Source organism: Podarcis vaucheri (assembly GCF_965113315.1).
Source record: "Podarcis vaucheri genome assembly, chromosome: 3".
NCBI lineage: Eukaryota > Metazoa > Chordata > Lepidosauria > Squamata > Lacertidae > Podarcis > Podarcis vaucheri.
In genome coordinates, this window is record NC_138761.1 from 31,047,123 (window position 1) to 31,064,653 (window position 17,531).

The 17,531-nt window shown below is 40.2% G+C and overlaps 1 protein-coding gene across 1 annotated transcript in view; it reads right to left on the reverse strand.

Moving 5' to 3' along the window:
* Positions 1–17,531, reverse strand: part of EPRS1 (glutamyl-prolyl-tRNA synthetase 1) — a 38,201-nt gene that overhangs the window by 12,494 nt on the left and 8,176 nt on the right. Inside the window, exons 6-22 of the mRNA XM_082216298.1 lie at positions 17,059–17,153; positions 16,153–16,279; positions 15,055–15,247; positions 14,179–14,350; positions 12,596–12,829; positions 11,009–11,093; positions 10,101–10,160; positions 9,774–9,794; positions 7,178–7,288; positions 6,157–6,293; positions 5,211–5,418; positions 4,655–4,767; positions 3,066–3,183; positions 2,002–2,385; positions 689–858; positions 528–541; positions 160–239 (exon numbers count right to left, since the gene is read on the reverse strand). Coding sequence (XP_082072424.1) covers positions 160–239; positions 528–541; positions 689–858; positions 2,002–2,385; positions 3,066–3,183; positions 4,655–4,767; positions 5,211–5,418; positions 6,157–6,293; positions 7,178–7,288; positions 9,774–9,794; positions 10,101–10,160; positions 11,009–11,093; positions 12,596–12,829; positions 14,179–14,350; positions 15,055–15,247; positions 16,153–16,279; positions 17,059–17,153 — 2,322 coding nt within the window. The remainder of the gene's footprint in view (positions 1–159; positions 240–527; positions 542–688; positions 859–2,001; positions 2,386–3,065; positions 3,184–4,654; positions 4,768–5,210; positions 5,419–6,156; positions 6,294–7,177; positions 7,289–9,773; positions 9,795–10,100; positions 10,161–11,008; positions 11,094–12,595; positions 12,830–14,178; positions 14,351–15,054; positions 15,248–16,152; positions 16,280–17,058; positions 17,154–17,531) is intronic.

The following is a 17,531-nucleotide window of genomic DNA, read 5'->3' on the forward strand; positions in this document are numbered from 1 at the left end:
TAGTCTTTGTGGGGAGAAAGACTATACATTCTAACAACCCACAACTTAATTTAAAAAGTGGGTAGCGGAGATTGTTGATTGATTGATTGATTGATTGATTGATTAAGAATGAGCATATTGGGTAAAGCACAGCAAATATCCGGTATACCCTGCACTTACCACAACATTGCACCACTGATTAAGTTTGATGGGGAGATCCCTGTGTGATTGAACCCACTTTGCATAGGCAGGATACATTACTGGGAAAAAAGGAGAATATTTTCAGAAAGCACGAAGCTACTATGTTAACTATTGGTTTTGAAAACCTGATTTGTAAGAGTTTTTATTCCCATGCATAAAAATACCTGTGTGGAGTAAGGGTGACATCCAGTGATGTCAGCCTATTTGCACTTCCACTGGTGCAATGTGACTTGTCCTTCCTACCCTCCCCCTAGAGCCCCCCCCCCCCCCGTTTGCAAATTGGCGAGAAAAGAAAGGAAAGGGAAATCCCATCCTATCTGCTGACATGTTGCTGAATATTACCCTACGTGTTAGGCTAATCCTTTATATTTAAAATTTAAATACATGAGAACATGTTGTTCATCTTGTTTCTCCCTTATTTTATTTATTGCATTTTATTAATTGCATTTATATCCCAACTTTCCTTGAAGGAGCTCAAGGAGACGTGAACAGAAATCCTCACTACTACCCTGTGAGGTAGGTTAGGCTAAGAGTGAATGTCATAGAAGGAAGAGCAGAAGGAGCTGAACTAGGAAGCAAACTCTTTGCTGGGTTTCCAGGTTTGTATTCCTGGCCTGTCTTTTGCTTGTATTCCGCTTTCAGAGCTAAAAGCACTTTCACAGCAGCATCTATCTGAGCCTACAACAGGAAGTGAAAGAACAGTTAAAAAGAGAGGAAAAGAAAGAAAAGCATGCAGCAAAGTAGATACAATAGTTAGGATGCACATGATCAAGTTGACAAAAAGAAAAAACTAGTAAGAGGCTTATTAGAACCTATCATCATATGCTCTTCACTTAATGAAGCTATTTGAATGTAACCAACAACTAAGGTTTTGCTTTGCATAGAGTGCTCCTTAACTGAAGTTTTATTTGTATTCTATGGGATGGATTCAGGTATGTAATAAGATGGGGTTCGTCAACCTGGGAAGGTAGCCCAGCTAGAAGGGAAACTCTGTTCCTAAACCTCTGCTGCCTTGCAGGATATCTCTGGGAGAAGAAAAGGCTAAGGACTAAACCATAGCTGTCAATGTTTCCCTTTTTTTAAAGGAAATTCCCTTATTCCGAATAGGATTCCTTGCAAGAAAAGGGGAAAGTTGACAGCTATGGACTAAACCCTATACAAATCCAGAATGGAGTCCCTAAGATAGATGGATGGTGCCTTGTATGCCTCCTTTCAGCAACTCCTGCGACCAATCTGGTGCCAAATGTATTGCTCTGCTTTCCTTTGGACCACATCAGTGCGACAGAGAGGGAAGTCTTCTTGTTTGGGCGGCCCAGGATCTACATAGAAGCGCAAGGTGCAACACACCAGAGGAGGGGAGGGGGGAATCATTCTTGTCTGGCAAGCTTCAATGCTTGTGCAGACGGAATGTTTGTCATAGTGCAACACTGATCTCCACCCCATCCAGAAAATTGGTGCAATACCCACTTTCACATAGTTCAGCAAAGATAACAGAGGGCCATTATTTTGGGGACGTTAATTGGGGGGGGGCAGAATTAATCACCACCACTTTTAATTAATATTTTATCTTTTGACACTTCTACCATAATGGTTTGTTTTTTTAAAAAAAAAAATCCCTTTTCTCTCCTGCCAGACCTATGTTTATCATCCCCAACTTCTCCTGTTCTTTTAAGGTTAGTGGTAGTCCTGCCCAAGGAGTTCTTCTCTGTCTATCTACTTTTATAAATAACAGAAAAGCCAGATCTATCATCCACCTGATAAAAGGTTGAAATGATCACTTCTCAATTCCTTCTTATCCAGGCTTATTCTTCAAACACTAACCTTGGGCACTTTTTCTGCTTTTAGCTTTCGAACCACTTCCCCTTGCTCAGCTACTTTATCGTAAAGAGACTTGCTGTCTAGATGGGTGGCACTGGCAGCCTCACACTTGGAAGGCTGGGCCTGAACTGCAGCGACTGGAGGATTCCCAGGCTTGTAGTCTTGACCCGTCTTCTCCTTGTATTCTGCTTTCAAGGCTAGCAGCTGTTTCACGGCAGCATCAACTTCTTCCTTTGCTGCTTTCTTTGATTTCAATTCACGAACTGCATCTCCTTGGGCAGACACTTTGCTGTAAAGAGCCAAGTGGTCTTCGACTGAAGTAGGGTCTGCAGCAGGAGAAGCGTCAGCCACAAGTGGAGCAGATCGTCCTTTCGGTGCAGTACTAGCCTTGGAAAAGAAGAACAAATGCATGTTTTTACAAGGAATCAAACTGGATGAAAGAGAATTAAAACAGTACTGGTGAAGCAAAGTTGGTCAGGGCACTTCAATGTGCAAAGACCTACTACAAATGTCTCTCTTATCCTCCACCCACCCAGAACAGGATAGCATCCAATGTTTGCAAAGGAGGAGAAAAACTGAAAATAAACTAAAATAATATATTTTAGTGAATCAACTTTGGTTAGCATAGGTGTTTCCCAAGTCTGATTACTAGTTCTGTGCTGTTTAAAACCTGGAACACTTTTATAGCAGTGTAGTTTGCCAAACACCTGAGCATCTTCACTGCCCTCATCTGAACCCATCCCAATTTGTCTATATCCTTCTTCAAAGGCAGGGGTCAGCACTGGACACAGTACTCCAGATGAGGTGAGACCAGCACAGAATAAAGTGGAAGTGTTACTTCTCATTACTTGGAAACCGAATCAGTCTTTTTGCAGCCGGGTAAGATTGCTGACTCATGTTCAGTTTCTGATGATGATGACTTATATGACAAGACTATAATCCTGGATTTCTTTTTATATGTGCTGCTGTCAAGCCAGGTTTCCTCCATTCTACACCTGTTCTACAGTTATGCCAGGCATCCCAAACATCCTTCTGACAAACAATCAAAATACATTAGGTTTCCTTACCTCTTTCTTTGCTGTTTCTGCCTTGGTTTTCTCCTTAGATCCAGATGTTGGCATTTCTTTTGTATGCCCATCAGGGATATAAATCAAAATACATGGGGCTTCTTTACAGCTGTATGGGCTACAAAGATTACATCAATTGGTTTTTTCATGATCATCTCCCATTGATTGGCATAATATAGAAAATATGAATACGACACTTCTAAAATACAAGCATCTAAATTCCAATGTGAGAAAGGGATAAGCGTGAGCCCAATTTCCCTGCTACATTGATGGGATATGTAACCTAGTCCTATGCATACTTACCAGGCAAATCTCCCATGGTCCAGCGGGACTTACTCCCAGGTAAAGGTGTGCTACAGTGCATTGCTTACATCTATGTAGTTCTTTTCACACTGGTTGTAATTTTATACATATCAAAAGAACATGTATTTGTATAAAAATAAATGCACATATGAAAATTATAAAAATAGTCATACCCCCAGCTGGACAAACTCGTAATTTATTTTGGCATCAATATCTGCTTACTGTTTGTAGTCTTGCTGCTCTCCTAATGGTATCAGTCTAGCAAAATAGTAACTAATCTGAGGTGTTCCCAAAGCTTTGGAACCTCTGGTAAAACAGGTTTCTTATTTACGGCATTTTTTTCAGTTATCCGCCATTTCACAAAGGGCCAAGTGCCATGGGAAGCCAGTATGAGAAGAGAAAATATGTGTCCATTGCCAAGGAAATGATGCTCCTGTGCCCCAACCCCATTATGCTTAGTTGAGCAGCTGGGGCACAATGTGGATGAGATGTGAATCCTATTGAAACAAATGCAGTGCCGATGGCCAACCTCTGCGTTCCAATGCACAGCTGTCGCTCTGCCCTGCCCTATTTTCAGTGGGATGCACCCCCAGATGCATATCCAAAGCAGGCATCTCCATCCAGTCAGGCATAGCGATGAGTGCCGAGCGCTGGATTAGGCTGAAGAGTGGTGAGTTTCAGCACAATATGATATGCCAGAGAGTAATGGCCTAGTTGCCTGAGGATAGCAGGATGCATTTCCTCGTTTTTTTCCATGAAGTGCCGACATATCAGGGGTTCGATGGCTGTCAACTGGTATGCGTGTTGGTGAAATGTACAGAAGAATAGAAGACAAAACACCAAAAAGTCCAACTATTGTGGTGAAATGTCAAGCCTCATGAAAATTCAGTGCAACAATAGTAGTATGCTAAAATGGAGTTAAGGAGTATAATAATAATGGACAGATAAAACCTTTACATTTTGTTATCTGTATGGTTCAACAAATGAGACGGGGAAATATACAGTCTGATATTACAGAGAACAGGCTGCCTGCTGTTCAGTTTGTTCAAGAGTACACACAAGAGCTACACACACACTTTTCTAATCATTCTGCTCCATTTACTTTTGCAAAATGCATTCCACAAGCCTCTAATTTTGTATCTGGCAAAACAGGAACGTTTGGAATATGAGTATAAAAATGGGAATTTGGGCTGTGAAACTCTGCAATGGCCATAACACACTTATCTAATTCTATGGCAGAGCATACCAAATGGATAAACAAAAGGAATGAGTTTCCAGATGCTCACCTAATAGGCTCATATGGCTGATCACAAATATAAAAGCCTCTTCTCTGAATCTGTATTATATCTCCTTTTTTCAGATCTTTAAGGCAAGGATCACCTAACATCAATTCTTCTTGCTGTAAACAGGTTAAAAATCAAGTCAAGCAATACGTCCCATGAACAACATAGTACATATGCTAAGAATTAGCCTAGTGGCATTGCAAGAGTGAGGCCAGCCCAGGTGAATATTGAAAGCCCCCGATCTACAATATGGCAACTCATTTGGAAAGCCAATATCTAAAAGGAAGAAAAGCAGGCACACAACCAATATGGTATAATGGCTATAGTGTCGGGTTTTGATTAGGAAGACTTCAGCTCAAATATTGTCCCTACCACAAAGCTTACTGTGTGATTTTGAGGGCTAGTCACAATCACCCAACCTAAGCTAAATTGCAGGTTTACTATGGTAGAAAAAGGTCCAGGGGGAGGGAGTGGGGAGACCATATTTGAGCTCCTTGAAGTACAAGAGAAATTTCAAAAATGTAATAATAATATAAATAGGTGACATGTTGCAAGCTACCTTGCTATTTCTGTTGACATACTGCTTGAAATCTTCCTCTTTGCCCAGGACTGGTTTGGTGATCAAGTGTTCATAGTTGACACAGACAGTAGGGATGGGAGGAGCACGAGGAGTTTCTGCCAACCAGGTGATCTTAGCAGTTTTTTTGTAGTCCTTATTCTCCAAATTTAGTTTAGCATCAATAGATGTGATTTTCCCAGCGGAGCTCCTACACGGAAGCAGAACACACTGTGATTAAATAGTGCAAATAAATGACTGGTACAGTATCTAGGTTATATCAGTGGCATGAAGTTAACTTGCTTTGCATAGAGAAGTTTAAATAAATAAATAATTTATTATTTGTACCCCACCCATCTTGCTGGGCTTCCCCAGCCACTCTGGGCAGCTTCCAACAAAGATTAAAAATACATTAAAATGCCACACATTAAAAACTTCCCTGAACAGGGCTGTCTTCAGATGTCTTCTAAATGTCAGGTAGTTGTTTATCTCTTTGACATCTGATGGGATGGCGTTCCACAGGGCGGGCACCACTACCGAAAAGGCCCTCTGCCTGTTTCCCTGTAGCTTTGCTTCTCACAGCGAGAGAACCGCCAGAAGGCCCTCGGCGCTGGACCTCTACCATCACAGTCAACAGTCAAGCTACACTCTGCTGGATCTATTGTGAGATGTCACTTCAACTTATGCAATTTCTGCTTGCTGCCCCGCAGTTGCAGCTCCCTTGCAGCATGTCCTAACAATCCCCTGAACCCCCAAGAACAGCTTCTGGAGGTGCAGAAGGTTGCAATGAGGTGGCGGAGACAGATAACAGAACTGTGCTTGCAGTGTTAACAGTCCCATCCATTACATACTTTACTTCAATGTTTAAAAAGCCAGACCTCTTGTTCCCAATAAAATTCTCGACAATGGAATTCAACATCCCAGCTTGTTCCAAGATCCAGAAACTTACTTGTGTATTTTGGTGATGATTATGTTGCCCCAGTTAATAAATGTAACCATCTCTCCTTCTGTCAACGTCTCTGCATCTGCGCCTTCAACCAGCACTTTAGGACTGTACCATACAGACTTCAAGCCGACCTCAGCATTCTGCATGTTAATGAGAAAGAAAAGAACTTACCCAGATGCTTGGTTAAGGCTGCAATCCTAACACGTGCCTGACAATAAGCTCCACTTACTCATAGAACTTACTTCTAAGTAGACATAGTTAGGGTTGCACTGCAGGTTTTTGCTTTAGATTATAACACACCAATCCATCCTAGAATACACAAATGCTGAGCTTTGCAGGAGAGTTTGCTATTAATGTGAATTCTTCTTTGGATCGCAATGAGATGGTTTAAACTATGAGCTGATCCATCCTACTTGCCTGGGGAGGGAGAACTGCTACGCTCAAGCCAGAAAGGCAAAAGGTGTGAAGGGGGGGTAAAGGTAAAGGGACCCCTGACCATTAGGACCAGTCGTGCCCGACTCTGGGGTTGCGGCGCTCATCTCGCTTTACTGGCCGAGGGAGCTTCTGGGTCATGTGGCCAGCATGACTAAGCTGCTTCTGGCGAACCAGACCAGCGCACGGAAATGTGAAGGGGGTCCCCTTCCTATTTCCCGCCTCTGCTGAAAGGTCCCCCAGCTTCAGGGCTGGCACAGTGTTCCCCCTGGTTTGGGGATGTGCCAGGGTGTATTAGACAATTAAAAGTCCAGGGGCTCCCTCAACCTGCCTCAGTACATAATCCCAACTCTAAAATAAAAACTGTTTTCTCTCAAGATCTTTCCCAGAGAGCTAAAGAGCATATAATGTCACCTTGCACTCCCATTTTACTCTTTCATTAGCTCTGCCATCCATGAGCTAACTAATCTTACTTTTCCTTTATTACATTTTGGGAGTGTGGAAGAATGGTTTCAGGCAAACTTGGGAATACTACACAAGTTCTCTGTTTTAACTATCAGCATTACAGTGTCAAAACAACTAACTAGCAAACCTTTGGATGCTTGGCGACTTCTTTCATTTCTTCTTGAGCTTCAGGAACGTTTACTGTGACTACTTCATTCTTCAGCAAAGCGGTGTAGCGAGGTGCCACAGGATCTATAACCTACATACCAAGAATAACCAAAAATAATCACATCTATTCAGTACTCCCAGAACAGATTTTTATATTAAAAAAATCAGAGTTATGTGAACTAAAAAGTGTATGCATCATTTAGGAATATTAACTGGTATTCTTTGTGTTACTGCATCTTTGGTCAATAAGAAAAGAGTAACTCAAAATCCACAAGAGTGACACACTCCCCTGGCCTTCCACACAAAAAACGGATACCTCTGTTTTAGAAATCATCTAAAACTTTACATATATAGTAAGGGCAATAAATGTTATAGTTCTGGGCATAAAGCAAGTAAAAATCCTAGTAATACCTGTGTAGATTACAGGTAACTCTGAATGTTGGCTTAAGTCTTACAGGATAAGCCAATGTATGCATGCTAAAAAGCAAACCCTACTTGAGTTTCAATGCAGCTTATTTCTAAGTAAATGTGTGTAAGAGTGAAGCCTTAGTGTGCAATTATGCTAAACTCACGGGATCAGTTTTTAAAAGAACAATAGATTTCACCCTTAGTTATCATCAACACAGGACACAATTCCATAATTTCACTTTTTTTCCTGTGAATTTCTTCCGTAAAGTATGTTTTCCGGCATCACCATTATTCAAAAAAGCCAGGAGCAGCCACATGGCAGGGCAGGGGGCATGGAGTCGCTCTCCCAAGAGCAGTATCACTACTGCTTACTAGGATGGTGCGGGAGAAAGTGGGTGGGATGACTGTGGTAATTTAGGGACAGTGTGGGTGTGCTGACAGAGTCAATCTGGTACTCCCAGATTGCTCCTGAGAAACCCTGGCCTCATTGTCACACTTCCGCCTCAAGCTGCGGCAACACCTGTTGAGAAGGTGGCTCCATGCTCCCACACCCCACCGACTGCTCCTAACAACAGTGTTAGATCACTATAATAAGGCAACATCACAGCAATGAACTCAATAATAGCTTCTCCTCACTCGCATTACTGACAAAATAGTTTTCTACTCTATTCACAACTCAAACAGAACAGCTTCCGGGTATTTTTGCTTCTGCTTTTACTGCACTTGCTTCTTTATCGGTTTAGGCTTTTCAGTCTCGCTTACAAGGCCTTGCTACTTTGTACTAGTTGGAGGTATTAAGGCTAGTAAAGGAATGGAGAAATGATGTACACACATACAAAACTAGCTCATCGGGGAGAGAAATCTGAGGGCAGTATTCATTTATTTATTTTTAGGTTACATGTGAAAAAGCGACTTCTAAGGAAATATCCTACATTCTGCTTTCCCAAATGCTAGGGCCATGAGTAGAATAGTGTTGCAGGAGAAAATTAACTAAAACAGGTTTCGTACTAGAAGTGAAACAACATACACACTACTATTGATATGGATGCTAACTAGTTGGAAGTACTTGAAACACACATCACTCATATTTCCACCTATCAATAAGAAACACAATGAAATTGTTGACACCATGGATCTGGCCACCCCAGGAGTCCAAATTCAATAATCTGACTTTGGATTAGATCCAGGTATCAGCAACACTTGTGTTACTTTTAAATAGGTGTGCAGAGGTATAATTTTCTTATCAGTATTCACAAAAAAGCAAAACTTTAACTACCCCACAGCTAACCAGCACAGTTTGTTGACTGCACTAACAAACAGAGGTTATTCGGGTATTCTTGAATTAATCTAACTGTTAAGAGTTTGCTTTTCTCTAGTGCTACTGACTCATTATTTTTGCTTTCTCAGTAGCTGAATACTTGGTCCTACAAACCAATTCAATGCCTTCGCTTTCACTCTTGCCCCAAGGTGAATGCATAAGGCAGCATACAGTGCCAAGAAGTGAACAACAACATAAATTTAAGGCCAATGGTGTTTATAAATTTGTTTGACGCACTAGTGTCCATCTATGCAGCAACAAAAAGAACCAATTGATAATCCCTCATATAAAATAAAGAGAACAAATGAGAAGGGCTTTAGGATAATACAAGACACATGCCAGGCAAGCAAATACTTAGTTCTGGGGCAAGCCTCCTTGAAAACAAGCAAAAATCCAGACTCAAGTTAAAAGAATAAGAACAGCCACAGAGTTGTGCAGACAGACACAAACAGTTCGCCTTATTATAGTGTCCAAGCATCTGCTGCCAAAGAAGCAACTAACCATGTCAAGATGCAGTATTCCTTATTTGATGCTAAATTAAGACACATCAGAAGAGCTTTACTTGCTGTCTGAGAGAGAAAATGTTAAAGCCTTCAGTACACTGCAGAAAGGCAGTATGTCCAGCATTGTAAATTAAAAGTGACACTTTCTTCTCCGTTGAGAAATTCAGACTCAGATCATTATTTCCCCTTTAGAACAGGAATAATGCATTTTAAGATGGAAATACACAGCTCTTGTTATGTAAGCAAACGTGGTTGTGCTATGAGAAGTTGCACAGTGATGGCTTATGCTATGTATGCTTACAATACTGTAAGCTATATGCTAAGGCAGAAAAAGCGTTAAGTAATACCTTCTTACAGATAGCTCGCAGCTTGAAAGCAGAAAAATGAAATGCAGAATTTTCATCAGAGTTTACATTAGCAAAATATCATTATCTCCCACACAATTCAAGAACAACAATTCAGTATCAGACTGGCAGAAGTCAGCAAGATTAGTGTTAGCCCTGGTTAGCAAGAGGGGACATTCCATTTTCCTGAAGATGAGGAGCAAGGTGATGCAACATACTGCATTAGCTAGTCTTTGAAGAGCATTCCAAAGAACGCTGGGTTCACAACCAGCAACAAGAGACCAGGTGTCAATCAGAAATATCATCAGATCAAAATGGAGGAGCATGTACCTTTTTGTTAAATGACCAAATTTTATCCCACTCCATGTTTACAACTGATCGAGAAGAGCCCTGTAAAATATAATGGGAAGAGGGGGATAGGAGAAAGAAAGGCCATAAATCTTGATGGTGTTATTTGTTGTATTTACTTTAACCATTCTCTTCCACAACCTTACTTCTTTACAAAAAAAAAAAACCACATCCTCCCTCAGGACTAGAAATAAGTGATTTGCTGGGGGGTGAGGGTGGGAGGAATCCATCAATAAGTAATCATTCTTTGTTGCAAAATAGAGACGATCTTCTTTAACACACTATGCTTTCTTAAAAGTTTCAGGTATAAGTCTGAGGGTAAATTAAAGATGGATCAATTGTCCAGTTAGATACTAAACATGCTATAGTTATTTGATGTATTGTTATTTTCCAAATATTAATATGGTGTACCAACTTCTTTAAATCATAATCCTATGGTCCCCGGTAGATTATCTCAGAGAAGGAGTGGCCCATGCTTCACAGTAAGATTGGTAGTACTATGGGAGATATAGCCCAAAAACATGTAAAAGGCTACTCATGGATTGGACAACTGAACAATCAAAGTCACAAGAGGAAGACTTTCCTGATGTTCTTGAAAGAAGGACTCGTCTATAAAATGACTAGATCTACAGAATAAAAAAAAAATTCCTTCCAGTAGCACCTTAGAGACCAACTAAGTTTGTTATTGGTATGAGCTTTCGTGTGCATCTGAAGAAGTGTGCATGCACACAAAAGCTCATACCAATAACAAACTTAATTGGTTTCCAAGGTGCTACTGGAAGGAATTTTTTTTTTATTTTGTTTCGACTACAGCAGACCAACACGGCTACCTACCTGTAACTAGATCTGCAAAGGGAAGCTGAAGGGAGAGTGGACATGCAACCACCTACCTGTGCAGCAATAAACTGTTTCAGTCCTTCAACTGTCATGCCTCTTCTTAGGACACCACGCACAGTTGGGAATCTTGGGTCATCCCTAATAGAAAGGAATTTCTGCTTAATTTAACAGTGCAAAACTGTGACAATATCAAGAAGCCTATGTATAGGATTGAATAAACTTGGAAGAGAGGATTCTTAAAATTCTCTTTTTATTTTTGCTCTCCAACAGCCTGCACATCTTTATTTTACCCTGCAAAAGCTGTGATATCAACTTTGATGAATTCATAGCAACCTGCTTAATTCTTGGGTCTTTTCCCCAAGAACAGAAGGCATCCCATAAGCACAGATCAATCTAAGGGCCAGAAGAGTGTTTGCTGGAAATGGTTTTACTGAAAATGATACAATGTATATCTAAAACACTATATCAGAAAGTAACAGTAATTTTTCAACAAACATAAGCAATGCATGCATTGTGCCACTGATTTCTTAAATAATTACATAGTTACCCAAGGGATGTTAATAACATTCATACCAAAATTTCTGAGACTTTAACTCTCTTCTTTTTGGAGATTTCTACTCATTTTGCTTAATTTATATGTAGCAAAAAGTTGTCAACAATGACACTTGAGAGGAACGAGCATCCTTCCAATCATATATTTTGGGTATACAAGCGACGTGAAGAAAAACTCAATCTGGTTAAGCTGATTAATGTAGTACTAATAATTGTGCAGGTGGCCATGGAAAAGTAAATTAATCCACCATTCCTTTTGCATGGTTTTTGTTACTATTAGGTAGATTTCTGCCACATTCTGTTCCCCAGGTTTGAAACCTCAGTTGAAAAGGAAAGATTACATGAAAAGAAGAGTGTGGGGTGACCCACACACGTTCCCTACTTTGAACCTACATATTCAAACATTGCTCATCACAAAACCGAGCACAAAACTCCACCCCCATCATTCTGCCTGGACACTGAGGTCCAGCACCGAGGGCCTTCTGGCGGTTCCCTCGCTGTGAGAAGCCAAGTTACAGGGAACCAGGCAGAGGGCCTTTGCGGTAGTGGCACCCGCCCTGTGGAACACCCTCCCACCAGCTGTCAAAGAGAAAAACAACTACCAGACTTTTAGAAGACATCTGAAGGCAGCCCTGTTTAGGGAAGCTTTTAATGTTTGACGGACTATTGTAGTTTAATATTTTATTGGAAGCTGCCCAGAGTGTCTGGGAAAACCCAGCCAGATGGGTGGGGTATAAATAAATTTTATTATTATTATTATTATTATTATTAAAGCTAATAATTCTGAACGCTGATTATCTGAGTTTGAAAGTCTAACACCAACAGTTAAGAAAAGCTGTTGGATGAAAAGACTGAGCAAAGGTATTTAAAATATACTGACTAACACGATATCTATCAAGTTGTAAACCTGTTAATTTCTTCATTCTTTGGAGTAATTTTTGTAAATTTAAAAAAATTACAAAATTTATTTTTAGTGTAAGATACTGCTTATGAAAAATTATCTATACATTATCTATAGATTGCAAAACAAATGTGCACATGTATAAACACCTGCATAATTCCTACCAAGTTTAACTCCTTTAACATACCAGCCATCCACTAGCCCTTCATTGACAAACCAAGTGAGCTTCCTTTTAGACAATACAGTGTTGTTGAGGTTTAAGCGGCTGTACTCCCAGATATATGGTTTTCTTATTTCCAAGGCTTCAATAATCCAGTAGAACTGTTCATCTCTGTCATGATATTCTGTTGTTCTTAATGCATGAGTGACACCTTCAATACTGTCAACTATGGGACAGGCAAAATCATACGTGGGATAAATGCTGAAATGTAAGAAAAAATGCAAGTAAGCTTCATGTGCACATTGAAAGTGTTGAGCACTGCACACACTATTAATAAATTTAATAAACAATCTCTAAAGCAACGGAAAGATTTAGCCTGTTGTGATGACTACTGTTAATGAAAGAGAAAAAAAGAACTTTCCACTATCTTAAAACCAAGCTCAAACACTATACTGTACAGTTGTACCTTTGTTCTCAAAGTGCTTGTGCTGTAATGTTCAGGTTTTGCTTCTGTTAAATATATAACAGAAGCAAAACTTTAACATTACAGCACAAACCCAGTAGTTATAGTGAGTGAGCTAGTTCCACAGTAATTATAGGAAATGAGCTAGTTCTAGGAACTGCTTTTCCAGAATGAAAAAGTGAAAGAGAAAATAGGAAGGTTTTTCTTTTGAGGTCACTGATAGTAGAGGATTGAGCCCAGCTGGAACTGTTAAATGTCAGTTCATAAAGCAAGCTTCTTTGGAGCAAAAAATTAATAGGGTGAAACCCCGTTATTACCCCAAATCCCTTTTTACTGAGATAGTAAGAATGTGGGGGGGGGGGAGCAGGGGGCCACCTGCAAGGAAGAATACGTAACATCTTCCATGGCTTCCAATCCCAGCAAACCACACACACACAGTGTGCTTTTTCCCAGTTCACTTCCCATTTCAGATTTGGGAGGGAGTAGAAAGAGATTAAAAGGAGGAAGGAAGGGTTAAGAAGCCGCTCTCTAATTCTCCCTGGAAAGTGCATCACCAGTCCACAGCAGTATTAGGATGGAATCCCCGCAAAATGTTATCTCTGCCCAGGGTTTTAATCAGACAAAGCTATGTTGGCAAGGCCAGAAGCTGCTGTGAAAAGAGGAGGTTTTCCATAACACTGTTAGGGTTTCATCAGGCAAAGCAAAACTCAACTTAATTTGATAAAGGGTCAAAGATAAAGACACCAATTCAATGGCCCCATCCACACTTAATGAGAAACCATTGCTAAATTTTAAGAATGGTTTAGCAAGAATATGAATGTGCTGGGCAACACTTCTAAAATTCACAAGTCAATCCTCCCCGGTCTTTCCTTCAACATGCTGAGGAGGAAACAAACCAGAAGTTGGCTTGGCACGACATGTGAAACAGCTCTTGTGGTTTGTTAACGGAGAAACAAACCATGAGTGAAGGTTTGCAGGTAATGACAAACCAGCATCTGGTTTGCTTCCCTCCCTGTGCACTGAAAGAAGGACTGGCAGAGTCTCTCATTCTGCAACTGAGAGCACAGTAGCCTAAGGCCCACTACTAATCTCACTGTAAGTGGCCCTATCACTAAGTGAATTGCAAGTCCCATTTCTTAACACATACTTGTACTTATTTCCTGTTCGTGGATGTGGCTGGTTTTTGCAACGATAAAGAGTTGGGTCCCTCATGCATCCATTGTTACTACTCATGTCGATTTTTGCTCGTAGACAGCAGGTCTGCCCATATTCCGTTCCCTTTTTCATTTCCTCCCACATTTTGAAGTTCTTCTCAACAGCTATAAAATGGCAAAGATTCAGTTCAGATTTAATAACCCAGCTCTGGTACTATGAAATATTATTTACCAAAAGTAAGACATCTCCAACAAGAATGGAGCTAAAACTGACAGCAACTCTAGCCTAGCAGGTATTTTGGCAATGACTTTAACTAAAGGGTTTAACGTTTTCTCATCTGAAATTCCATTGATTTATTTAGCTACTATTGTCTCTTCTCACTGGCAGCATCTCTCCAGGATCTCAGACAGAGGTCCTTCCCAGATCTACAACACGATGACCTTTTAACCTGATATGCAAAAAATTAACGAGATCATCATCTGAGGCCCATTTTGGTGTGCCTCCTCCATGAGAGGTCCAGAGGGTGGCAATACAATAAGGGGCCTTTTCTGCAGTGGCTCCCCATTTGTGGATGCTCTTCCGAAGGAGACTCACCTGGTGCCTTCATTACATATCTTTACACACCAGACAAAAATATTCCTCTTCAACCAGGCCTTGGGCTGATTAGCATTCTATGTCCTTCTAAATGTGTTGGTGGGAAGGGGGTTATTGATTTGTTTTTGTTATTGTTATGTATTTTGGGTTCTCATTTTGTATTTTTATGTGGTATTCAAATTTAATAAATGATGATGATAACAACAATAGTAACAACAACTAAGCAACTAATTAGCAAAGCAAATAGAGATGGAAGCCAGACAAAGCATCTTACAGTTATTTCTGTGCTTGGACTCTGTTCTTTGCTCTCGTTCCATTTTCATTTGTTCTGCGGGCGTATCATCTACATAAGCCTTCCCCTCATGAATGAGCTTCTCAGCATATTTCATTATTGTTTCAAAATGATCCGAAGTGTATGTGAATTGGTCTGGTTTGATGTGCAGCATTGCAACATCTTCCAAGATAACCTGAAGATATAAATGTTGAAAGGATTAACTTGATATACAAAAATCCTAGTATGAAGTCCTCTCACAGACAGATCTTGCCTTTTTCACCTGATCTGTCTTTTCACCTGATCCAGTAGGTCTTTGGGGGTTGCAGTTGCTTAAAGAGCTCTACAAAAGAACTTTGAAATCTTACTATGTCAATTTAGTTTTTTCTAAATGCTTAATTAATCCAGAGAATAACAATTTCTGCATTTCTGTATTGTGCATGAGCATATCCTAGATCTCAATGGCAATTTCAACCTCTTGGTACCTTCTGATACCATTAGCCACTGTTTCCTTCTGAATAGGTCATCTTAGGTGGGAACCAGAGCCATCAAAGTGAAGAACAAGATCCTCAGTGCAATTATAGCAAGCCCACTTGGCTTCTTAGCACTATTAATGCATATGCATTCGGGTGAGAGAGTCAATGAGAGGTTTCATTTGCTATCAATGTGGTTTTTAAAAAAACACTTTTTAGAAGCCCCGCTTCACAATGAATCAGGCTCTGTACTAATGTTTATTCCATAGTTAGCATTGTAAATCAAATAAATCCTAAGAGAGGGATCTTCTCTAACTCTGTTCATATTTTATTTCAGTGTAATGAGCTTTTCTTCTCTGTTGTTTCATCCCACATCACCCAAGATAACTTTTGAAAGCCTAGAAGCACATAGGTGAGGCCAAACAGCCAACTGTCTGCTGAAAAGCAAGGACAACATTTGGGTGGAAAGGACTTAGGCTCAGCCCCAGGCTATTCCTAAAGCACCTGTGTGAATGATATCCTTTGTGTTATGTGAGGTGTCCCCACCCACTCCATAGTTAACAAACAGAACTGTATAGAAATCAAAACAATCAGAGACCCAGAATGAGATATCATTATGAAAAGATACCTTTTCAAAATCTTCTTTTTCTTTTTCTGGATTTGTATCATCAAACCTCATGATCAGTTTACCCTTGAAGTTGACCTGGTAGTGCTGATTCAACAGAGCAGCTTTTGCATGTCCAATATGCAAGTATCTAGGCAGAAAAGAATGTAAAGAAGAAAAGAATGTTGGCTACAAGGGGAAAGTAAAGTAAAACATAGAGCACGCCAAAGGAAGAGGCAAAATATTAGTATTTCCCTTCTTTAATTGTTGCTGTAAAGTATGTTTTGTTTAACATAAAAAAACAACTTAAAACTTTTTCTTTCAGTCATAACTTCATAGCTTCTTGAAAAGAGAATCTAACTTGGACTGAGTCCAAAAACATTTGGATTCGATGTTTGAAGTCAGTTAGGAATTGCACATGTACACATCACCATTCTTTTGTTTAAGGTACACTTTATATCACTTTCAAGACAAATGCCTACCACAATACTCAATAACTGATATGGCAAAAACAATTCTATAGCCTGATTATCATCAAAAAAAAAGCTCAAAAAAGTGCAAGAGGCTTCAGAAGGAAGGGAGCAAGGAAAGGAAAGCCCTATCCCCTAAGTGAAGCTCCACTCACAGTTCTTTCGATACAGGCCTATGTAAGCTAAAATATTTCACTGATAAACACAAATACTGTGAATCTTTACATTTTCCAATTAAAAGAAATGTGAGCTAACAGCAATCTTGTAGAACACTGAGATTTCCCAGGACAGAATGAGACGGAAATCAAACTCTCAAAATATACTCTATTCTCCTAATGTTTGGCACATACGTTTTTCAGTTACACAGGAAGGGCATCTAAAGATAAGCAGTTTCATACAAAATAATAGGAGTATGGGTTTAAAAGTCCTTACACACACCAATTTACAAATGTCAACTTACCCGCTTGCCTCAGGAGGAAATCTAACAATGACTTTTCCCATCTCTGCTCCAGGGAGTTCAACGAATTTCCCAACATCTTGCTTCTTCTCTGCTGCCTTAAAATTAAAACAATGAATGAAATTATTAAATCACAAACTGAGAACAGAAATACACAGACTTTTATTATGAAAGCTAAGTTAGCAGTAACAACTGAGTAAATAATTATCTGAGATGGGCTCTACGAACAGCAGCACAAGTTCAATGGGCTGGATCCAGAGCAAAGGCGGCTGGCGGAAAAGGATTTTTCTGCCACCTCATTCCCCTGGCAGCTCTACCCCCCCCCTTGTGCCCCCAGCATTTAGAATGGCGACCTTCCAGTATTATCTTTCTGTTACTGAACAGACAGCAGTGGTCAGCAGGGAGAAGTGGTGGTGCTTATCTGATCTCCCGTTACAACACTGCGCTTACCAGGAGGGAGGGGGTGAGGCAGCAGA